Here is a 24,989-nt window from a genome sequence, read left to right as displayed (position 1 = left end):
AAGCAAGCACTGCATTGAAGGGCCAAAGTCAGTTCAAGCAGATAAGGCTGGACAATGACCACTAGATAAGCAAGATTCTAATTTGTCGCTAAGTATAACTATTCCTACATAATCCTAGGTGTGCCCAGTAGAGACAGGAGGACCTGAAGCAGCATCAAATAATTCCTGACCTAATGTACCATTTTGTTAGTTGTGGAAGAAAAGACACTACCTGACAAGTTACATAATCACCTGCCACATCGTTCAGAACGGACCGTGAATGCCATAAGGCAGTGATTTTCAAAAAAATTTGAGGCACCTTGGGCTCTAAACAAAGCCTTTCAAGGGAATCCAGTATGTAAAACAGACACAAGAAATGCTGAGTTGATTGGAGGAGAGGTGGAGGGCCCCCTCCTCTGTGCCCCCACCCCAGCTGCAGAGATCACAGTTTCTTAAGCTGCCAGGACTTGAGAGAGAGGTATGATTTGAAGGGACAGAGAAGCGGGGAGGAGGGCATTCCAGTAGGAGGAAGAAGGCAAAGGCAAGAAGGCAGGAATTTAAAGCAAGAAATCATACACCTTCCCCATGTGCACCTGGTGAGACAGATGTGGTAAGCAAGTGGTAAAAAGGCACCCTCGTGGCTGCTTTAGGTTTCCAACCTGAACCAACTTCCTAATATTTTAAGCCTGGTGAAACAGTTAACAAATGCCCTGCATCAGGGCAGATGGCAAACTTAAGGTTAACGGTCTGCAGTCAGATGACATGGCTTGTCCTTCCTCCTTTCAGAATCATTCCAAGTGGTCGTGAGAGGAAACGGCTTCCGGCATGCCCGAAACGTGGACAGGGTCCTCTGCAGCTTCAAGATCAACGAGTCAGTCACGCTCAGTAAGTTCTCGCAGACTTGTGGGTTTCTTCAGCCGGCTTCGGGGAAGGGTTTCCCAGCTCTCCATCTGCCAGCACGGCCTCCCACAGGGGACCGCACAGAGAAGGGCCTTCCCCGCCAGAGAGGCGTCCCGCAAAGGCATAGGTAGCCCCTAAGGTGTCCCATCAGGAAAGGCAGCAGGGCACTTGTTTCTCAGTCCACTGACATCTATGCTAAGCTACTCCCTCTTTGGTGGCCATGCCAGTGCTGCTTGGTTAGAGCTTGGGAAGCTTGATGTTCCTGAACAAAGTACTAGGTGCTGTCAAGAGTGAAAAATAGATGGTCTAAATTCATTAATTCTGAATAAACCAAAAAGCCAAACTGTTAGGCTTGCATGTGTAGATTCTGGAAGCCTTTCCAATCTGGATGATTCTTGCCTGGAGTAGCCAAGAAACTCTCATCATGGTGAATACCTGACATGAAATACAGGAATACGGAAGTAAAACTAAGGGCATTTCATGCGAACAATGAATTATCATAACACTGGCACTGTTACAAGACATTTGTAGCAGGCAAGTTCTTAATTTAAAGACATGTGTGATTCATGTAGCTGTCCAGGAGAGGTGGGGAAGTCTGGTTATGGAGGGGACAGATGGCCAGGAGCCCTGGTCATTATTCACATCTGGCATCCATCACACAGATAATTATGGATTCAGTATCTACAGTGATAAATGGTAATAATACACTGCATTTTGTATAATGCTATGTCCTTTTAAATGCTTCACATCTTTTTGCCACAATAGCTCTAAGAGGTAGAAAGATCAAGGAGTATGGACAGACACATGTTTACTGACTCAGCAGTGGCTCTAGTGTCGACCTGATAGCCTTATAGCACAGGTGCTATTCTGCTTTTAAAAAGGAAGAATTGGGGGTGCCTGGGTGGCTCAGTCCACCTCTTGATTTGGGCTTGACCTTGAGCATCCACCTCTTGATTTTGGCTCAGGTCATGATCCCAGGGTGGTGAGATCAAGCCCCACGTCAGGTTCCACAGTGAGCCTGGAGCCTGCTTAAGATTCTCTCTCTCTCTCTCTCTCTCTCTCTCTCTCTCTCTCTCTCTCTCGGCGCCTGGGTGGCTCAGTCGGTTAAGCGGTCGACTTCGGCTCAGGTCATGATCTCACGGTCCGTGAGTTCGAGCCCTGCGTCGGGCTCTGTGCTGACAGCTCAGAGCCTGGAGCCTGTTTCAGATTCTGTGTTTCCCTCTCTCTGACCCTCCCCCATTCATGCTCTGTCTCTCTCTGTCTCAAAAATAAATAAACGTTAAAAAAAAAAAGATTCTCTCTCTCTCTCTCTCTCCTCCCCCCCCCTTCTCCCCTGGTCATGCTCTCTCTGTAAAATAAAAAATAATAATAATCAAAATAAAAAGGAAGAATTGAGGGATATGTTTTTTTTTTCCTCCTTAACATCTTAAAACCCACTTAAATATTTAAACAGAGATAGGCAATGGCTTCCTTACAAACATCTGGAATTCCTGGCCTTGGAATAGTTCCAAACATTTGAAACATTCAGTTAGTTTTCTTGATACTTGCCTTGAAATGCTCTCACATATCTAAAAAGTACATGCTATTTGAAAACATTTTGAAAAGTCCCTGAATAGCCATAGTGTGAAAGTTAAATGTGTGCTCTCTACTGAGTTCTTCCTTTTTCTCCCCTTTCAACTGTGATGTTGCTCAAGTACACATTCCCTCTCTTCTTAGCCAAAATCTCAAATCTGACTAAGATCAGAAACTCTTGAGGGTTAACCTCCAAGACATCAAGCCTTCAAAGAAGGTTTCACACACAAGTGAGCCTTCCGACCCAGTCCTTCTATAAGATGGATGGAAATGGGGTGTAGTGTTGCTGTTGCCTGAAAGGTTAGACAGAGATGCTATGTTAGCATAACATGAAATGCAAATTTACTTTGGATTTGTAGAGTGACATTCTGAAGGCCTGTTTTTCCAGCTTGTCCAGGAAATTTTCCTTCTTGGGAAACCCAGCTCATTCTCTTTCCCCTTCTTCCCTTCCTTTTCTTTTTTTTTTTTTTTTTTTTTTCAACGTTTATTTATTTTTGGGACAGAGAGAGACAGAGCATGAACGGGGGAGGGGCAGAGAGAGAGGGAGACAGAGAATCGGAAACAGGCTCCAGGCTCTGAGCCATCAGCCCAGAGCCCGACGCGGGGCTCGAACTCACGGACCGCGAGATCGTGACCTGGCTGAAGTCGGACGCTTAACCGACTGCGCCACCCAGGCGCCCCTTTCCCTTCCTTTTCTAATATATCCTTGTAAACACCTGCACAGGCTTTCCATCTCATTCATATTCAAAACAAATAAAGGCCTTAGCAGTAGGGATTTGGCTGAGGCCACAAGCCTAATTGTGCTTGCTGCACAGTGCTACCAGTTTGGAGCAGAGGAGGGCAGTGACTCAACCATATTTCATCCCACAAGCAACATTCCCAAGCTCAAACATATGATTATTAGAAACATTCCAAGGGGGAGGGGGCGCCTGGATGGTTCAGTCAGTTGAGCGACTGACTTCGGCTCAGGTCACGATCTCACAGCTTGTGGGTTGAAGCCCCGCGTCGGGCTCTGTGCTGACAGCTCAGAGCCTGGAGCCTGTTTCAGATTCTGTGTCTCCCTCTCTCTCTGCCCCTCCCCCACTCATGTTCTGTCTCTGTCTCTCTTTCTCTCTCTCAAAAATAAATAAACATAAAAATGTTTTTAGAAAGCATTCCAAGGGGAAAATGTTAGAATTAAAAAAAAAAAAATTGTCCTTCATATATTAGTTCACCTGCTCATGTCCATTCAGTAAAGAATATGAACAAGAAGCTACAGCGGACAGAAAAGATAAATAAATTTTAAAATACAACATAGTCAAATCTACATTCTTCTCTCAACCTTATGAATGTAACGGTCTCTATTGAGTCACCTCTGTGAAATGAAACCAATTTAGACCCCTTCACTTTTCCCATTCTCCTTTCCTATCTCTATATCCCAAGTTTTAAAATGTTACCCATTTTCATTTTTACAGTATGCATTTCCTCTTTCAAGATTTTTTCCTAAATGCTGCATTACCTTTTGTAACAGAAAGAGGACACAATGCCATCATTGATCAGAAAAAGATTAATTGATGGCTCAGTAATGAAGCTAGGGATGTTGTGACTCCAGCCAATTCAAACATGATTCAGGCCCTGGAGTCCTCCACAAATAACACAAGAGCAGATTATATGAAGCCAAACTGTTAAACAGAAAAGAACAAACTGAAAAATTATATTTATAGTGGGAGATGCTAACATGACTTTGCAAGTCTTTGAATGAATAATAAAAAATTAAAGATAGAAGATATATAGATATGTTTTTAAATGACTATGAATATCCTTAAACATTTATGGCACTGACACAAATAAAATGCCAACATAGTAATGTCAAAAAGTAGAAGTTATTTAAATATGGTCTTTGATGATAAACATAACCAGAAAATAAAAATCATAGGTTAATAGCTACTTCTCTCCCACTTTCCTTGCTTTTGCTTAAAAATAAAATAAATAAATCAACCACTTAGAAATCTAAAACAATTTCTGGACTTGCATTCAATATAATAGATCCAGGGGCGCCTGGGTGGCTCAGTCGGTTAAGCTTCCAACTTCAGCTCAGGTCATGATCTCGTGGTTCATGGGTTCGAGCCCCATGTCAGGTTCTGTGCTGACAGCTCAGAGCCTGGAGCCTGCTTCAGATTCTGTGTCTCCCTCTCTCTCTGCCCCTCCCCACTCATGCTCTGTTTCTCTCTGTCTCAAAAATAAACATTAAATTTTTTTAATATAATAGATCCAGAAATTCTGGATGAAATATGATTTTAAAAATCGTAATGTATGGCCCTGCTCAAAAGAAGGAAACCCTCAGGTATAGGAAACAAAAAGAAGGGAATGCAAAATCTAAGCAGGAAGCAAAGCCATGGAAGGTCCAGTCCTAGTGGTCTGAAGGCTGTGATCCCAATGCTGATGCAGACATAGAACATCAGCCTGTGCAAGGCAGTGGGCAAGAGCAGAGCGCCCCTGCAGAAATCCAGCTCTAAGGGGCTGTACTGTACATTAACTAAGACTAGAAAAGTTTCTCAGTGACTCAAATAAGCAGAGGAATAAAGGTAAGATATTATACTACTCACATGGTACGGAAACACCAAGTCAGGGCACAAACCCCAAAATGTGTCCATGATCATTCTGATCCCTGTGTCCCTGGCTGTGGCAATGCACAGCTAGTCCAACCTCCAGCACTCCTGCAGCCAACAACCCCCTCTGAGGTAGGGCTCACAGCACCAAATGCAAACATATGAAGTTGGATGGAAGAAACAAGAGAACAGGCAAGAAAAAGGGACTGGAGAACAATTTGAAAGAGAATATAAATAAACACATTTGAAGTATGTAAAGCGATTGCTTAGACCAAAGGGGAGGAATGTTCAACAAAGGCAGAACTGCAAAGAACCTAGTATAAATTATAGAGCTGAAAAAATGTATTCACTGTAATACAACTTAATGTATGAATTTAGCGGTGTGATTAGACACAGGTGAAGATGAAATGCATGAACTGGAAGAGAGAGACAAGAAAATCCAGCCAAAGCACTGAAGCCAGATTTGTTTTACCCAAGTTCTACAAGACTTTAAGGGACAGACGACCCATATCTAAAACATACAAAAAATAGAGAAAAAGCATCTTAACTCATTTTATAATAATTATATAATCTTCATTTTTTAAAAATTGGACAAAGACACTAGAGGTAGAGAATATTTGAGGATCAAGCTCGTTAATGACAAACATCTAATAAAATACTGACAAAATCCAATGATGTATCTAAGAAGAACCAGAATCGGTAAGACAATTTTGAAGGATGAGTGGGAATTTGTCTCTCACAGAGAAAAACTTTTTCATGCCAAGAAGATATGAAAATTCATTATCCATTCCAAAATTTAAAAATATGTGGTTTTACAAAACTAGGAATAGGGTCAAACTTCTTCAGCATAATAAAAAAATATATCTAGATATTTGAATTCAAAACTCATCATCATTTCATAGTAAGTCACTATGTAGAGGTATTTATAGTTGGGAAGAAAAAAGCAGGACAACCCGTTTCACCATTATTATTTAATGTGGATGTGAAAGTTCTAGCAGCTGTCCAGTAGAACTTTCTGTGATGATGTAAATGTTCTAAAATGGTAGCTAAATGGTCGCCACAGGCCACATGTGGCCACTGGGGACTTGAAATGTGGCTAATGCGATGGAGGAACTCAAGTTTTAATTCCATTTAACTTCAATGAAATTTAAACTTGTGTCAGTAGTCACGTGGCTAGTGACTGTTATCACTAACCAGTAGTCACTGGGCAATGCCATAGGTATCACGAGAACACAAGAAAACTAGCGACAGGTGTCAGTACAGGAAAGAGGTCCAAACATCCTTACTTTAAAATGATGGTTGTATTCTTCTGAAAAACTAAAGAAAATCAATAAACCACTAGACTAGTTTAATAACTGGATGATTTCAAAATAAATACCTTCCTTATAGTAACCAATAGCTTTTCCAGAGTTCAGTAATAATCAGTTAGAATGCATCCCAGGAGAAATAGAGCCACAACATAAAAAATTTAGTAACAACTAATATAACCAAACTTGTGAAGATCTAGAGGAAGAAAATCACAAAAGTTGGTGAGGGGTAGGAAGAAAGTGTAAATAAATGGAGAAACAGTACAGATTCATGCACAGGCACTGGAACCAAACCACCCAGGAAAAGAATCCTGGCCTAAGCCAATGTGACCATGGCGAGGTATTTAACATCTCCATGCCTCAGTCTCTCTCTCTGTAAAATGAGGATAGCAGTAACCGCACCTCTCATGGATTGCTTTGAGGTTTAAATGTGGGAAATAGGGCTTAGAACAGGGCCTTGCACACAGAAAGCAGTCGGTCAATGTTGGCTGCTGGTATTAATTAATAATTATGATTATCACTTTTATTATTAAATTCTAATTTAATCATTAAATAGGGCAGCAAATGAGTATTGTGAAGACATCGATTGTCTTCAAATTAATATTTACTTTTAAAACAATCTCAATGAAAATTCCAATGGGACTTTTTAAGTTAACAAAATAATTCTAAAGTTTATATGGAAGAATAAACATTCAAGAATGGCCAAGAAAAATGTGGAAACCTGCCCTTGTTGATTTTAAGATGTATAAAAGAACTGCGGTAATTGAAATGATGTATAAACTGGTGCCACAAAAGGCAAACTGAGCATTGGAGCAGGAAACAAAGTCCATAAACAGAGCCAAACACTTATGTGAATTTAGTATAAAATAAAGTGACCTTTACAATCAGCAGGAAAGGAATGGATTATTCCCCCAAAATGGTGTTGAGGCAACTGGCTAACCACTTGGAAAAACAATTCAGTTAGATTTTTATCTCACACCTTACATCTAAACAAATTCCAGATGAAAAATTTTAATGTGAACATGAAACTATAAAAGTTTTAGAAGGAAAAGAAAATAAATATTTACATAATTTTCTAGTAGGGAGAGGCTTTTTAAGGCTTGGAGGGGAGATAGAATAAAGGGAAATTTTAATAGTTTGAGTACATATCTTTTTTTTATGTTTCTGTTCCCTCTCCCTCAAAATCTAAAGGAAAAAAGAAAACTACCAAAGTCTCTGTAGGGCATATAACACACAAAGAGTCAATAACCTTAATATATAGACTGCTTTTAAAATCAATAAAAAAACAAAAAACAAAAAAGTAAGCACACCTCTGGGTAAAAGATATGAAAAGGAAATTTACAAGAACCATAGTGGTCAGGAAGCATATGGAAAACGCTTACCATAACCAAAAGAAATAACCAAATTGAAATAATCTATCAACCTTGCAAAGATTAACAAAAATACAATGCCTGGTATTAGCAAAAATGTAGAGGAACAGGTGTTTTCACTCATCATTGGTGAGACACCACTAAATCTTTTAGAAGGCAACTCTTAAAATGAAGCAACTCCTTTTATACATTTTTGACTCAGAATTTCCCTTTCAACTTCATCAAGAAGAAATGATTGGGAATGTTTACAAGGACTTGGGTACAAGATGTTCGTCCTGATACTACTTATGATAGCAAAAGGAAAAAGAGAAAAAGAGAGAGAGAGAGAAGAGGGCGGAGGCAGCAGAGAAGGATAAGAAGAAGAAAGAGGAAGAGGAGGAGGGAGAGAAGAAAAAAGGGAGGGAGGGAGGGAAGGAAGGGAGGGAGGGAGAAAGGAAGAACTGGAAGGAAGGCTGACCTGGGAAAATGTTAATAATATAGTTACAAAAGTTACAGAACAATACCTCCATGTTATTTCTGTTTTACGCACATACATTTATATACAGAAAGAGACTTGAAAACACATCAAAATGTTAACAGTAATTACCTCTGAATGAGAACACTGTTAATTTTTTCTGTTTTCTAAGTTTTCTACAGTGTGTCTCTTATGTAACAAGAAAAAAATCCACAACAGTTGTTTAAAATTTAATTTTAAAATTCTTCTTAATTATTTAGGCCTAGCACACATCTTTAGCTCTCCAATCACCAGGCTGAACTCACTCCTGTCCAAGAAAATATCTTGGAAATCTTCACACAAACTTTATTTATTCTGGCTGCACTTTTTCCTACTCCAGGACTCAGCATATTGTGCCAAGAAAAGATCCACTTTCAACGGGAAATCCATTTGCAGAGAGATCAGAATGCTAAAAAGGAGACACTGGGATATGAGCTGAGAAATGATCCACTTTAATAAACAGTAAATTAAAAATGGGGCTTTTATTGATGCAATAATGAAAAACAACCTAGACCATCCCAGTGCTGTGTGGTGACGTAGGAAGTAGGACTATAAACAAAGAGACTGATTTTTAACAAACTCACTAGAATTCAACTTCTAGGCCATGTGAGAAATCAGTTTCCTTGTTTTGTAGGCACACTTACTTTTTGATACAAAATATTATTTCCCAGCTTGATCTCCAATCTTATTCACTACGCATGGCTCTGATTTACCTTTTGTTCACACTCAAAGGATAAAACTTTTCCTCCTTTGAAGATATTTTTTTCAAACTGAACATTGGTCATGGAGACAGTTCTAAGAGTTCCAAAGAGGGGCTCAGCTTCCCAAGGGGACGAGAGACAACAGTCCCTCAAATGCAGAAGTTCCAGTGTGTTTGTTTTTTAAAATCTGTCCAATTATCCAGAAGCTATACTTCATCTTAGAAAACATCTGGGCCGTGGGGCTGCAGTGGGCACCCTAAGGAGATCATTGATGTGCACCTATGGTGGCAGATGGGGAGGGAAGACAGAGGGAAAGAGAATATTAACTTCCCAAAGTTTCCCTTCTCACTGGTTAGAGTATTGCATCTGTTGGTCAAAGGTACTTAGTGCAAGGTGGATGCATCCCTGGGGGGTTGATGTCATATGAGGATGGTGGAATGTCACTTTGTGTAACATAAAGGAGGATCTCCTCTCGTGATGCCAAATCAGGCTGCACATCAGACTCTCCAGAGACCTTCATCTAAGTGACAGCAGCAATTGATTGCTGGGCCCTGTGCATTCACTGTACTATCTCATTCCATCCTCACAGCCCCCCAGTGAGGGGTGAGTTAGTTATGTGTATTGCTTTTTGCTAAGTAGGACATGAAAACTCAGAAGTGCCCAAGGTCAACCAGATGGCCAGAGGTAGAAGCAGTTTGGACCCTTGGGTGATCCAGAGGCTTTTGGCTACTTCTTTACTTTGCTTCCAAAACAAGGATCCCCACAGATCCTTGGGTCCCCTGATCCCAAATGCCCACATAACTCTGATGTATACCTGATTGGGAGGTGCTGATTCCCATGACTCCCCCACATTTTGTAGACAGGAAATCTCAGCTCAGAGAGATTTAGCTACTTGGCCAAGGTCACAGAGCACATTAGTAGGGAGCCAAGACTCGAACCCAGGTTCAAGAAAAAAAGCCCTGGACCGGGGAAGGAAGAACCCAGGCTTCAGCATGTCAGTGTGTGCAGCTGACTGTATGCTCACAGGTAAAGCACATCTTCCGATTCCCTGACTGGCCTCTCTTTCTTGAACGTCGGGAGTTTTGTGTTATCTGGCAGTGTTTCCCTCTTGCTCCCACTTTCAGAATGACTGGCTTTGCCAGTCATTTTGAAGTGGCTCCTGCCAAGACTGTATTAGTGGGTGTTCCCATCTTTAAGGTCCAAACAAAAATGTAGATAAGTGGAAATTTACTGGAGTTTTGCTTGGTCAGACAAAAGCCCCAGTAATCTCGGATGGAGTAGAAATAAAGGAGGAGTTGCTACTGGAGGGTAACTAGGTGGTAAAGATTTTCATTCTGGGGCAAAAGACCTTCTTTGGGGCGCCTGGGTGGCGCAGTCGGTTAAGCGTCCGACTTCAGCCAGGTCACGATCTCGCGGTCCGTGAGTTCGAGCCCCGCGTCGGGCTCTGGGCTGATGGCTCAGAGCCTGGAGCCTGTTTCTGATTCTGTGTCTCCCTCTCTCTCTGCCCCTCCCCCGTTCATGCTCTGTCTCTCTCTGTCCCCAAAAAAATAAATAAACGTTAAAAAAAAAATTTTTTTAAAAAAAGACCTTCTTGCTGGGGTGAGTTGACACAGCCCAAAGTTAGCTACAGCAGCGCCTGATAGACTCACCCTTGACAGTGCCCCTGCTCTACCACGTGGGCAGTTGCCTCCGAGTGAAAATTGTAAGCTACACATGGACTTAGCGTGCAGTGCACTTCTTTTGAGGCATGCCTAGAGGAGAGAATTGCTTGTGAACTTCCTGAGACAGTCATTGCCCCAGCCCTGCCTATCCTGCTGGGGAAAGTTGGCGCCCTCGACTTCTGCACCAGATGGCTGGACTTTCATGAACGCTGCTTGTTCTCACAGAACACTGCTCCTCTGACACTTCAACACAACGGGGGAAGAGAAGGTGGCAAACACAGAGCTGGGCCAGACTTGTGAGAACCCCAGGCAGGCTAACAATCCATGCCACCTTCCAAATGACATTCTTTAAATATTTGCCCAATACCCATCTAGAGGAAAAGTTGGGGGCAGCTAAGGGAAAGGAAGAAAAGGAATGTTCTCTGTGGACCTCTTCCCCATGCCATTCAGCTCTTGCCCCCAGCATGCACACTGCAGCAGCTTGCTGGCACCCACTATTATTCATATGTGTGCCTGGGGTCTCCTTCCCACCTCTTCTTTGAGTTTCTATATAGGTTTGTGTTCTTTAAAAGCAGTCCACATTTGCCATAATTAATAGTCATGACTGCATGGAGGGCTCTAGCCATTTTGGTAGACTTGCCCCTCAATACCAATTCCAAAGGTAAAACCCTCCCGAACCTAATTGGGCACAGCTGCAAGAGTTTGTGTGTCTGGAGACACATACCTTGTGCATGAAGCCTGAACTGTCTCCAACCAAGTGAAAACAAAGCTTTCAAAAATACATTTACTCTTAGTAAATTATAGCTGTCCTGAGTGCACCACTTGCTCTGACCTCAATTTTTAAAGGTTGGTGCTTCGCTTAGAAGATAATTTGTAAATTTTATAAACGCCAACCAGTCAAGAACTTTTTTGGTGTAGATTTATTGAGAGGACAAAATATTTTGCAAGAGTCCTGGGCCCCGTTACTTTCATTTAGTTTTCTTGCAATAACTTCAGATGAAGATGAGTGCCAGATACCACATTATGGGTACTATGATCCCAATTATGCAAGAAATGATACTCATAGAAAGCAATTCTGGAATAGTATATCCCAAAGCATTAACAGTGTTTGTCACTGGCAGTTAGGATTACCAAAGGTTTTCATTTCTTCTTTGTAAACTTCTCTGTATATCTCAGACTTCTCACTTCTCACTTCTCTCACTCTTCTTCTGAGTCTCCTATCACTAAACATGTATTACTTTTATAATTAATAAAAATAGCAGAAAAATATGAGCAGGAAATAATTTACATCCCGAGAAATCAAACTAATTGTGCCGACGACCAGTTCCAAAAGCTGACGAGCCTAGGACCACAGAGGTCATAAGCATGTGTGGGACTGGGGAATGTATAAGCCCAAAAAAGGCAATCTGGAGGCCAGCAAGGCTGCTGGATCCCATCCCCGCACTCCTCTGGGAATGGACTCATGGTCCCTTGCTATTTACTTCCTCTCTTTCTGGGGCCATGATGTAATCTTGATCCTCATGTACACAGTGACCAGGATGACACTTCATTTTCTTCTAAGACTGCACTCAGCTCTGAGTCCTATATTGCTATTTATAGATAAGGTGTTCTGACTCTACAGCCTTCCCACTCACAGCAGCTTAGAACCTTGGGCAGCAATCTAAGCCCCGCTTCTGGAGTGCCCCCATTTCAATTATAAAGCCCCACCAAGCAGAGTGGCTCAGGTGCTATCCCACCTACCTACCACCAGGAAAATCTGGACCTATGAAAGCCTGCATGGAGGCACTGATCCTTACCCCAACCAAGTGTCTTGCTACTCCCTCCTCTGTCCATCACTTTATGACACCTCTGAACTTGTCTGGACATTCTAACAGTACCCTGGGGGCTGTGAACCATCCAGTAATACCTAAAGGACCCTCTATAATAGGCAAAATAGATATATAAAGCCATGATAGACATTATACCAGGATTTCTTACCTTGGTACTATGGGGCCAGATAATTCTTTGTGGAGGGAAAGAAGGATGCCCTGTGAAGTACAGGATATTTAGCACCATCTCTGGTCTCTACTCACTAAATGCCAATATCACTTCTCCCCCAGTCTGGCAACCAGAACTGTCTCAGACATTGCCAGTTGTCTCCTGAGGTACAAAATCACCCCATCAGAGAACCACTGCATTATATACATGTCCACACACCTATTTGGATAGATGACTTTCCTCTCATCACGCCTTTACCATATAGCCCTGACACAAGCTGGTAGATAAGTTATAAGACATACTCAGTTTGCGTACGCATTCACATCTTGTGTTGTACAGGTGCCTCAGGGAAGGAGCCTAGTGGTACCTCGCTTTAGTAATAATAGTTGACATGCAAGTGCTTATTAAGTGTTGAGCATTTAATCATATCATTTCATTCAAATTTACAACAACTTATGAAATGAGTATGATTCCCATCTGATAGGCGAGAACTCTGGGTTGCAGATAGGGTGACCTAGGCAGTGGGTGGCAAAGCGGTGATGGAACTGAGCCTTGGCTCTTCATGTGCTCATTATTTCTCCATCCTAGTGCAACCTGCCCCAGAGAAGAGGGAGGGAAACTAAAAGACATATCCTGGATACCCATAACCTACAGGAACTGGTAAAATAGTTACACGTAGGTGCACGGGACTTATCTGGGACCTGTGGGCCAAGCTCTTTGCCTGAGCTCATAGTAGTAGCCACTGAGGGCTTCCAAGGAAACCTTGCAACAATTCCAGGCTAGGGAAGGGGTGGGTAGATGTGGGTCATGCCTGAGGCAAAAGATGGTGGCCAACTCGGTTCTGCAACATTCAAGGTACTCCTCTGGCTTCAGCCGGGCATGAGAGGACATGCCAGTGGATGCGCTATGTTCTGAGGATTATTCCCAACTTAGTCCCACCCACCTGCGCTTCACTACCATCTCTTCCCATTCTGTTTTGACTCTTGTTTCTCATTGCTCTGACCTCAGAACCCCTGGTCAGCCTCTCCAAGTAGAAGCCACTCTTCCACTTTCAAAATCTCTGCTCTGGCCCCTAATGTAGTTTACTGTGTAATGTCTTTCATCAAAAAAATCCATAGGCTTGTTATCTCACCCGTTTATGAAAACCTCCCCACCCAGGGCCTGACATGTCGTACATGCCCAAAAAATATTAATCTCCTTTCACTCTAAGCAGTGGGTTCCATTAAGCTTGGCAGTAAGATCCCCGTGTTTGTGAATTATCATCGCAGGAGCCCCAAGAGGGCAATCAACCACCTCCTTTCTGGCTGGGGCTCCAGAAAGCTCAACCCAGATGCTTTGAATTGCACCAACTTGGAGTCCTGCTGAATATCAGTTTATTTCAAGTTTTTGCACAGTATTTTAAAAACTTAACTTTTGAAAAAGCCGGTTACTTGAGAATTCAGTGAGAAGGTAGAAACATCCAGCCTAACTCCAGCCTGTCTATTCTCCATTCAGACACATTCCCAAACCAGCTGATAATTTGGTGCTGAACAGTTATGCTTGGCTCGAGAATGCCATGAAATGCTCTCTAGACCCAGTGGAGATTGGGAGAAAGAGCAGAGTGAGCTCATTTAGTCCCCTAACTTTCATTATTTTGTAACAGTAGGAATGTAAACTCTACTTTGGAACTTACATCAGCTTTTGGAGGGTTTCAACAAGCTCTCCCTGATAAGGCTAAAGGTTTTTCTTGTGCTGTTGGCCAGAAATAAATATTTATATCGAGAAAAGATTGCCAAGGCTTGAAAAGCATTTGAATTATTTAATCAGCCTGTAAAAGGATTCACTGTGATTGGTGTTTGAATTAACTAATGAATTTTAATCCTGGTTTTATCTCAAATCCATTAGATAGTCACCAATGCCAGGGAAGAATTCTGGGAATTCCTTCAATCGTCTGAAAAGAATTACATTGATCCAAGGTCAAAACCTGGGAGTGTACATATTTGAGTGTATGATTCTGGAACATGGGTTCATTACAGTAGATCACTGTCTCTCAAAAGGTACCTGAACCTTACCACAGAGCTTTTCAATTCCTGTTCCCCTCTCATAGAAGACATGCCTCCTACTATTATCCAGCCTCACCCACGGAGCATCTTGACCATTTGCCTCCAAAGTGGTCAGGTATAAAAAGACTTAGCTCCTAGTATACTTCAGGCTAACTGTATCACAAAATTAGCTGTGACATTATGACAATGTAAGATGGCTAACTAGTTTAAATTACATCTGTAAAAAACTAGCTGGGTTGACCTTGGGTAAATCATTTCAACAAAACCTGGGTTTGAATTTCAGCCCTGACATGTACTAGTGGTGCAACACTGATTCAATTAACTAACCTCTCTGAGCCAGTTTCCCAAATTGTAAATAATGAATAATAATAATGTCAAATGAGGCCATGAGTATCGTGTCAGACAGAATCAGAATAAATATATAAATATGGATTTAGATGTAGTGGATATACACATTTGTGAGAATATAGATGTGTGTGTGTGTGTGTGTGTGTGTGTGTGTGTGTGTGTACTCTGCCCCCCTCTGTGCCCTCTGTACTCATCTTCAGGGATGCCCAGCTCTCAAGCCTTGGGTGTTTGGCAATTTGGTATAATGATACTCATTGATCCTCAAACCTGGGTTTAAATCAAGCTTCTGTTCTATTTTTAGACTCTTATAAGCAAGTGTTTTAGATTAACCTATGTCGAGTGTATGCACTGAATTCTGAAATATCTTTGGTAAAAGGCAAGGAAATTTATATTTACAGATCATCTAAAAATTCCCTTAACTTCTGGTTTCAAACTCCCACCCCTCCCTAATTCTCTCCCCCTGTTGCCAACAAGCCAAGCACTGGTGTCCTAGGTCCTGGTCTCCACTCCCCTGCCCACTCAATGCTAACGAACAGTGAAATGGCTGCCCACTGGACAGAGGAGCTGGGACTCAGTCGTCCTTGGGATGGATTATGGCCCCATAAATACCACTGGCTTTGGAAGAAGTGGCGGCAAGGTTGGCAGGGTCCCTGAGCCAAACGTGGCTCAGCCGAGGGGGAAGGCTTTGTGCCCTGCTTCCCAAGAGGACGTTCCAGGAAGAAGTCAGATGATCTGCGTTATGGAAACCAAATGGCCCTTCTTTGTTTAGAAAGAGAGAGAGAAAGAGAGAAAAAAAAGTCACTCATTTTTGTGGTAAAGTGAAAACAGGCTCCAAATCAAACAATCCCTCTCAGAGCAGAAGATGCCAGCTCCCCAGAGCAGGCCCACAGGCACAGAGGCTGATAAACTGACAGAAGGCAGTGTTAAGGCTGCACCACAGCCTCAGCAAAGTGTCCTCAGTCCTCCCAGTGAGGTTTTCCTCTGCTTTGCTCCAGAAATATTTGGTCTCCTAAGCAGGAAAGGAAAATGAAGGGAGGGGAAAAGAACCAACTGATTGACCTAGGCCAGTCTTGTCCTCTCACCCCCTTCCAGTGGGATGGAGGACAGGGAAGGAGCTGTTCAGAGAAAGCTCTAGAAGTGGCTTGGGCACTAATAGCCACATGGGCATACTGGGCCCGGAGCCTCCCTTGTGTCTCTGACTTGGATGCCCATTCTGTGTGACCAGCTCTTCCCACAGAATGCAGCCAAGAGTCACGAGGCCTCCTGTGGCCACTCTGTGGCTACCCCGTGGCTCCATGGGCAGGGATCTGCACTCCCAGGTATTACTAGTGCATGTGAAGCAGGATAAGCCATGGCCAAGAGAAAATAAATACAGTTTCTAGTCAGCCATGCCTGTCCTGAGTTTGGTTTATTGTCTAATATAAGCCTTTCCTGGAATGGAGAGGCTCTTGGCAAGGGAAGAATAATGGAGAATTTACATCTAGTCCCGGCTTTGCCTCTGACTTGCTGTGCAACCATGGGTCACTGTTGCCTCTCTGAGCCTCCATTTTGCATCTGGGAAATGAGCCCAATGCCCTTGCCTTGTCTCAGTTCACAAGGTCGTGTAGAAGGTGATAATGCATGGCTCTTATCAAGAGGTGACAGCCAGACTGCCTAGGTGTGGATCCAAGCTCCCCTGGGTAATGTTGGGCAAGTTTCTTCACCTCTCTACGTCTGTTCCTCACCTTTAAAATGAAGGGAAAGTGTGGCGCCTGAGTGGCTTAGTCGGTTGAGTGTCCGACTTCGGCTGAGGTCATGATCTCACAGGTTGTGGGTCCGAGCCCTGCGTGGGGCTCTGTGCAGACAGCTCAGAGCCTGTGTCTCCCTCTCTCTCTTTGTCCTACGCCACTTACTCTCTCTATCTCTGTCTCAAAAATAAACATTTTTTAATTAAAAAAATCAATAAAATAAATAAAATAAAATAAAATAAAATAAAATAAAATAAAATAAAGGGAAGAATATTCTTTCCTGGGAGCACAGCTAGCAGGTTATAAATTCGATTATGTAGCACGCTCAAAGTGCACAGAGAACACCGACACACAGGATGCCCTGGGAGAGTCTCACTGCCATTATTGTCACCAGAGACTGGGAAACACCTTGAAAATAAAAATGCTCAGTTCAGGATTGTATGATCCACCACTGTAACCATAAAGCTTCATAATTCCATTCAACATGCCTCCACTGCCCCAGCAACATTCTGCAATCTGCGAATGCTAGTTCTAAATATGAGGAGGGACCTCCAGTACCTTCCCGTCACCCCACCATGGCCCACAAGGCCTTGATCATCTGGCCCTGCTGCCTTTTCTAGCCTCATTTTGAATCACTGTCTCACTCAACTTCAGCAGCCTTGTTGACCTCCTTTTAGCATTCAAAGCTAAAAGGCTCCTTCCTTTCCCAGGACCTTTGCAGGGCTTCCTGCCTCACTCCATGTCCTCTTCACCTGACAATGGGTGTTAGCTTATATGGCTTCTCCTCTGGGAAGCATTTCCTGACCTTCTTTCTCTTTCTTTGCGCTCACCACAATTATAATGAAATAGTAACTTGTGTAGTTACTAGCATGTCAGCTCCTTAAGCGAGGTGCTTTCATCTGTTTTGTTCATTGCAAGGCCCTGACATGTGGAAGACATTCAAAAGAATATATTTTTCAATAAAAATGAAAGTACTCAATAACTATCCCCCCCTGCAGCTCCTATAAAATCCATTAAATCAGAGACCATGTTTCTCTTCTCAAAGCCTATGTCTCTAGCTCAAAGTAGGTCTTTAATAAATATTTGTTGAACGAATGAATGAACAAAAGAATGAATGAATGAATGAATGAATGAATGCATGCGTGAATAAATTAATAAATGGTTTGGAATAACCGAACTTTTCGCCACTTGAAAATTTGCTTAGACATCAGAGGAGACTGTAACGGACCATCCTCTTCTTCCTGCTTCCATGGAGACACAGTGCTTAGCACTCAGATGTGTCCTCTAACTCCCACCCCCGGTGGCTCTGCTCCTTCAACTCAGGCATGGAGGGCACGAGGCTTCCTAATCCCCACTCAGGCAAGCATTTCGTGTCTGCCACAGTCCAATGTCATTAGACACATCAGTTTCATAACATGCCAATAGCAGAATACTGTCCTTCAATTATACATGTATTCCTTTCTGTCTTCTAGTGCAGGCATTCATATTCACAGCTGATTAAAGGGACTCATTTTATTCATCTCCATCTCACCCACAGGTCCTACCACAATTCTTGGCACAGAGCATGCACTCTTAAATGTTGCATCATGAAGGAACAAGTGCTATATACTGACTATAGTCAGTAACTTCTCAGCCCTGCTTCTGGCCCCAGAACCTGGGACACAATGACATTTTTAAGGAGCTCAAGATGAAACCTGCTTAAGATTTCCCCAGTCAACCCATAGAATAAGAGCAAGAACTTCCCACCTCTAGTGTCCCCCCACTTTCATCCATCTTTCACAGCTGCATCTGCTGAAACTTCCAAAATCATCACTTCAAGTTTTTCTCCCAAAGTCTCCAAAGATCTCTTCGTGGCTAATAGACTTATGTCCAAATTCCTCAGTCTCACTCAAACTTCTTCCTATACTGATCTTTTCAAATCCTACTTCCCTCCTACCCTGGCATATGTCTTGTTTGTGCTCTGCCTTTACTCATGCAATTCCTCTTGCCATTCTCTTCACCAAAGTACATCTCAGGTTTTGTGTTTCCTGTCGCCTCACCACATCACCCACCTAAAGGGAGCTCTCTGTCTTCTGAAGTCAAATGATATTTTGGCTTAGCCACTTCTAATATGTCAGCAAACTTTTTCTTTTTTAAAAAATTGAGATACAATTGATAAATAGGTTTATGTTAGTTTCAGATATACAACAGAGTGATTCAATATTTGTGTAGAAGGCGAAATGATCACCACAATAAATCTAGTTAACATCCATCACCATACATAGCTACAAGTTTTTTCTTGTGATGAGAACTTTTAAGATTTGCTATCTTAGCAACGTTCAAATATGCAGTATAGTATTGTTAACTATAGTCACCATGCTGTATATTACATCCTTATGATTTATTTGGTAACTGGAAGTTTGTACCTTCTGACCACCTTCTCCCATTTCGCCCATCCCCCACCCCCACCCCCACCCTGACAACAACCAATCTGTTCTCTGAATCTATGAGTTCATTTTTTTTCTTTTTTAGATTCAACAAAAAAAGTGAGATCATATGATATTTGTCTTTCTTCATCTGACGTATTTCACTTAGCATAATGCCCTCCAGGTCCATCCACGTTGTTACAAATGGCAAGATTTACTTTATTTATGAATGAATGATATATCTTGTGTGTGTGTGCGCACACACACACACACACAAGATATATCATTGTGTGTGTGTATATATATATATACACACACACAATGATATATATATATATATACACTATATATATATACATTATATATATACTATATATATATTGTGTTATACTATATATATATATATATATATATATATATATATATGCCACATTTTCTTTAGCCATTCATCCATGGATGGACAGTTAAGTTGTTTGCTTCCATGTCTTGGCTATTGTAAACAATGCTGCATCAGCAAACCTTCTCCATAAATATGACTTCTCTCTCAAACTAGACTCAGACCTGAAGCTCCCCTGGGGACCAGTCTTGTATCTTCTGGTTTCCCCTTGGTTATGCTTGGTCTATGGTAAGAGCTCAGTTTCTATTTGTTCCCTGATTAACTCATCTGGATGTATGAAGTCAGAGACTAGTGTTCTGGCAGGAGACTGTAAGTGCGTTCACTTGAGTGGATTTTATGGCTCAAGGCTAGTTTCTATTTCAAATAGTTACTGCTTTTCTAGTGTCTCCCAGGAGTCGGTCTCTAGGAGTCACTGAATATGAAATTATAAAGTCACTTCACTCCTCTTAATCCAGTGACTTCCTTTTTACAGATGAGAAGCCCTTCACTGTGGAAGATACTTATTTGCTGTGTCCAGCACCTATCTTAAAAGAAGTTGGCATGTAAGTTTCCACCAGCAACTGAACCTCACAGCCAGGGAGGAGAGAGAAGGTAGAGGGGACAGAGGGAGAAGAAAACGTCTCTCTTCATTGTCATGATGCAGTCTTTGTCTAGACCTTTCCAGGTAATGATGATGGTGCCCATGTTTACAGTGAGCAGGGCACCAGGACAAATGTTTCACAAAGGGGATCTCACTTTATCCTCCCAAGTTCCCAAAGAACCAGGTACTCACGTCATCCCAGTTTTACAGATGTGGAATCTATGGCTGAGAGAATTTAAGTAGAATTTAAGTAGTTTGCCCAAGGTCACACTGCAGTAGTGGGACTGTCTAGATTTGAATAAAGGTGTGTCTCACACAACTACATTTCTAGAAAGCTCTCACACTTCCCTCTCACAAACTTTACCTTGCCCCGTCATCGTAATTTCCCTGCTAGATGATTATCTCCTCCTTAGAGATACGGAAGCTCAGAAAGGAAGCTCAAAGGGGCTAAGTGGGTCCAGAGCTGGTTGAAGACTTCAGCTTCAGACCTTCTGAGGCCAAGCTCAGTGCTCCTTCCTCTGAGCCTCTGCAGGACATTGGGTGTTCACCCAGACTGCACAAGGTTCTGTGAACTAATTTATGGGGAGGAATTCCACGGCGGTGCTATTATAATAGGTGGTGGTGAAGTGTGATGAAAATATTCAACAGAAGGAAGACAATTAGTACCCTAAGCAAGAAAAGAACTATGTGGGGAAGCAGAGAAGCTGTGTTTGTCAGAGAACACAAACTCATTTCTCTGTAAACATGTCTACAACAGGCTGAAGATAGAATGGTGGTCTTGAGGAAACAATACTAAACATTTTCATCTAAATTCTGCTTTTGATCATTTGTTCTAATGGTAAAGCCTCCAACTCTGGTTGCCTAACACTGGTCTCCAAGTCCACTGATTCCACCAACTAACCCTGTGTCCATACGGCCAAGTACAAGCAAAATGCAAGCTCAGGTTTCAGTGAGTCTCACAGAGATGGAAGGTGGGTGGAAGGTAACTCATCTACTGCTGTACCTCCGTGAGTTTGCCAGGATGGTCACAAACCCCCTCGTCAGAATCAGTTACTGATAGCCCCAATAATAACAACAGAACATTAAGTTTACAGCGTGACAAGTTTATCCCCATAGACTCGAGCCATCTTCGGGGAACACTTCTTCCTATGACAATGTGACAGGTAAATTAAATGGCAGCAGGCTTTTCCCATTCAATGCAATTTGCTGCAATGTAAGAAGGGCTGAATGCAATGCCTTGATACACTAGCCAAGGGTATCCTGACGTCTCTAGAAGGTTACAGTCGATGGACCCTAGAGACTTCCTCTACATTTTACAGGCCCCAGGGGAAGAGACCACAGTCTTTCCCCTGGGTAGTGAGGAGCAGGGCTTACAGGGGACCTCAGTGTCAGCTCATGGGCCCCTGCTCTTTGTACACCTTGCTGAGCATCTCTGGCTCCTTTGTCATTGCAGGAAAGCAGCGCTTCAGGTCAGCATGAACGATGGTCTCTCTTTCATCTCCAGTTCTGTCATCATCACCACCACACGCTGTGTAAGTCACTTTCCCTTTCCTGAAGGCTTTATTGTCATTCTCATTTCCCTGGGAAGTTTCCAGTTCTGCATTCTGTTCACTGAGCTTTGATCCCAGCTCCGCAGGGCCGGCTGTAGGCTGGAACCCAGAGGGTATCAGGAATGCCTGTGCTGGGCTTCTCCAGGTTCCTCATCTCTGAGCAAGGGTGAGAGCTGAACACACCTGCATGTCTGGATGGTAAGATAGGGCCATTGTCTGTGCAGTAGTGACGGGAGATATCTGGGTAGACTGTGTCTAGGAGGAATTGTGCAGAAAGAAATTGGATGGCACACACAGAAAGCACATCTTAGGGAGTTTTTCTCTAAAAGGAAGCAGGGCAATAGGGCAGTAACTAAAGGGCAATGTGGAGTATAAGGAGAGTCTTGTTTAGAATGGGAGAAATTGCAGCTTGTTATTATGATGGTGGAAATAATCCTGGAGAAAATGGAAAATTGATGGAGCAGGGTGGGGGCTATGCCAAGGGGATTGTGAGGCACGAGTGGGATTGTATTCCACCAACTCTTCAGACACTCCTTCTCTGGATCCTTAATGGCAGGTGGTTTTTTTTCTGGCTACCTATAAAATCACCTGGAAGACTTAAAAAAAAAATTATGATGCCCCCAGACTCATGCCAGAACAATTGAAGCCAAGTCTGGAGTGGGCCCTAGCTTTGGTGGTTGCAAGGCCTCCTGGGAAGGTTCTTGTGTGTGACCATGGGTGGGAACCCTTGTGTCAGTGCAGCTGCTCCCTCCCGCTGTCAGTATGTCAGAGCTCAGCCCATCAGAGGACTGTCAGGGCTAAGGGAGCTTTTATACAGTCCTCAGCCCCTAGCATGAGTAGTTCCAAAATAACCTTTGTCTGAATATTCGGTTGTTGTCACCAAGTGCATTTCTTCCACTGAATCATTCTAAAGGCTAATGTGTTTGACCTGATGGTCAGCGTGGGCAGATCCTATGGTCACATTCTGCCTGGGCACTGGAGGACATGTCATTAGAGCCCCGCACTGATTGGGGCTTGTATCCCTCATACTGTCACAGGTGGACAAGAACTAGCAGGCATGCACTGAAGCCAGACAAAATAAAAATGAGTCATCTCATAAATGAGCAGGAGATCCGGCCTCCGGATGGACAGTCTTCCCTCCCAACTTGCCCCTCTGCCCGCCTCCCACAACACACATTTCCATCCTGTGTTAGGAGCAAACCAGTTTTCTTAAAAGCAGGCTAAACCAGTGCAATGGGTATGGAAAATGGAAAAGTTTTACTTTTCTTTTTTAATGTTTTATTTACTTTTGAGAGAACACAAGTGAGGGAGGGACAGAGAGAGAGGGGCAGAGGATCTGAAGTGGGTTCTGTGCTGACAGCAGCAAGCCTGATGTGGGGCTTAAACTCATGAACTATGAGACCATGACCTGAGCTGAAGTCAAACACTCAACCAGCTGAGCCACCCAGGTGCCCCAATGGAAAAGTTTTACTGGACCAAAATAAGAAATTAGGGTTGTCACAGAAAAGTGTCACCACTGAGAAATGTCTGAGTCTCAGACACCCCTCAGTGGAACATCAAATCTGGAAACCAAATATGAAAACTTTCTGGAGAAGCAGTGAAATTTCAAGTGTACCCGCCTGCTTCTTTTAAAAATTGACCCTTCTGGAACTTGCCAACCTGCAGGAAATGATTAAAATACTCCAAACCTAACAACTCCATTCCAGATTCCTCCCTGCTTTGGAGTGATCCAGCAGTTTGGGCCTGCATTTCTCATTATGTCTGACCATACCACAGAGAAACAGCCATGCCCTTAAGGCCACAAGGGCATGAGGAGGCGGAAGGGAAACATCTCAGGACCAAACTTGTGGTATGGCAGATATAGGACTATGACTGATGGCTTAAGCCCTGGGCCTGTAAGCCAAGAAGAAAGGGTGTCCTCTAATGTACTGAAAAATGAAAAGAGCTCAGAGCCAAGTCCCCTCTACCTTCCCATCCCACTCCAGCCTTCATTTACATCTTATATCTCCCCTACCTGAGTGCTCATCGCTCAGTTTTCTGCTCAGTTGACCCTTGATAAACACCACCCCATCACATCTTATGTGCTATTGCCCTTCTCACCTGAAAATGCTATATGTCTACAACAAAATTATGAACACCCTAAGATTTGAGATGCAGGACCATTCATTCATTTATTCAACAAATATTCATTGATCATGTATAACATGCCAGGCACTGTCCTGCGTATCTAAGTTGACTTTCACTGTCAATTAGTTGTGTGGCCTTGACCAAGTGATTTAGCCCCTTTGTGCATCAATTCCCTAATCTGTAAAATTGGAATAATACTACTTTATCACTCTTAGCAGCATCATGAATATTAAATGAAATGAATGCAGAAGGCCTGGCTCGTAGTAAGTGCTTAATAAATGTTAGCTGCTGTTCTAGTGGAAGCTGAGTTAAAATTATTGAACTCTTTTGGAAATTCTCTCCAGAGAGTTGGCTCCCACTTCAGAGTCCCATAATAATAAAGGAACTCTTCTTAGATAAGATGGATCCCTAGGGATATATGTCTGTTACTCAGCCAAGTGCAGGTGATTGAAAGGAGGTAGGCGAGATGGTCAAAATCATCCAGAGAAGGAAATGGACCTATATTCAAACATAAAACCCCCATCCCCAGCAGGACCCTACACAGAAGCTCCAATTAAAAAGACTGAAGCCACCTCTGGGCAAAACAGAGATGCAGGTGGAACGTGTGGTCATCCAGAATATGAAGTAAGGTCTTGGACTTGACGTTTGTTTCTTCAGCAGCTGGTTTGGAGGACAAGGTTTTTAGATCAGAAGTGATCCCCTGAGTCTGAGTAAAGGGTTAGTCCTGTCTGTGCCAGTCACAGCCTGCCCAGCCCATCACCTGGAACCAAAAATAATTCTAAAATATGTAGTTGAGTCTTTTCTTTTCTCGCTTTATTTGGTGCCCATTTGGATAACCATGCCACAGTTTTCAAGATCCACAATGAATAACTGTCGCCCCTGCCAGGAGCAGAAATTCCATGAAGTTTTACAGGAAAGAGTTTTTTCCATCCAAGAGCTAAAAGATTCCTATACAAATGGTAAACTTTACTGAGCTCCGGGACTCTAGAAAATGGTTTAACATCCAAAGTCCTCTTTCACCAGCATATGTGAATACATCCCCTTTCTTCCCCAACCTCTAGCAGTTGGGAGGGGAGGATCACTACTATGGTGCTGCTTTAGGGGAAATAGTTAAAAGAAGTTTGTCCTTTTTAGAGCAGAGCAAGCAAATGTTAGCCCCTTAAAGAAGTGTTCATGAAAGATTGTCCTCATTTAGATAAATGCCTTCAAATTTGATGATTTCCCAACCAAAGTGTATAAAAATCAGAATCATTCAACAAGTATTT

At 42.7% G+C, this 24,989-nt stretch overlaps 1 protein-coding gene across 1 annotated transcript in view; it reads left to right on the top strand.

Annotated features, from left to right (window-relative positions):
* Window positions 1-24,989, top strand: part of ANTXR1 (ANTXR cell adhesion molecule 1) — a 223,029-nt gene that overhangs the window by 84,082 nt on the left and 113,958 nt on the right. Inside the window, exons 10-12 of the mRNA XM_086700957.1 lie at window positions 766-864; window positions 19,940-20,009; window positions 21,501-21,579. Of these exons, the coding sequence (XP_086557083.1) occupies window positions 766-864; window positions 19,940-20,009; window positions 21,501-21,579 (248 nt within the window). The remainder of the gene's footprint in view (window positions 1-765; window positions 865-19,939; window positions 20,010-21,500; window positions 21,580-24,989) is intronic.

The sequence above is a fragment of the Puma concolor genome, chromosome A3 (genome assembly GCF_028749965.1).
Source record: "Puma concolor isolate L17-30 chromosome A3, mPumCon1.1.hap2, whole genome shotgun sequence".
Classification (NCBI taxonomy): domain Eukaryota; kingdom Metazoa; phylum Chordata; class Mammalia; order Carnivora; family Felidae; genus Puma; species Puma concolor.
Note: the sequence above shows the minus strand (reverse complement) of the source record. Positions and strands in the feature narration are given on the sequence as shown.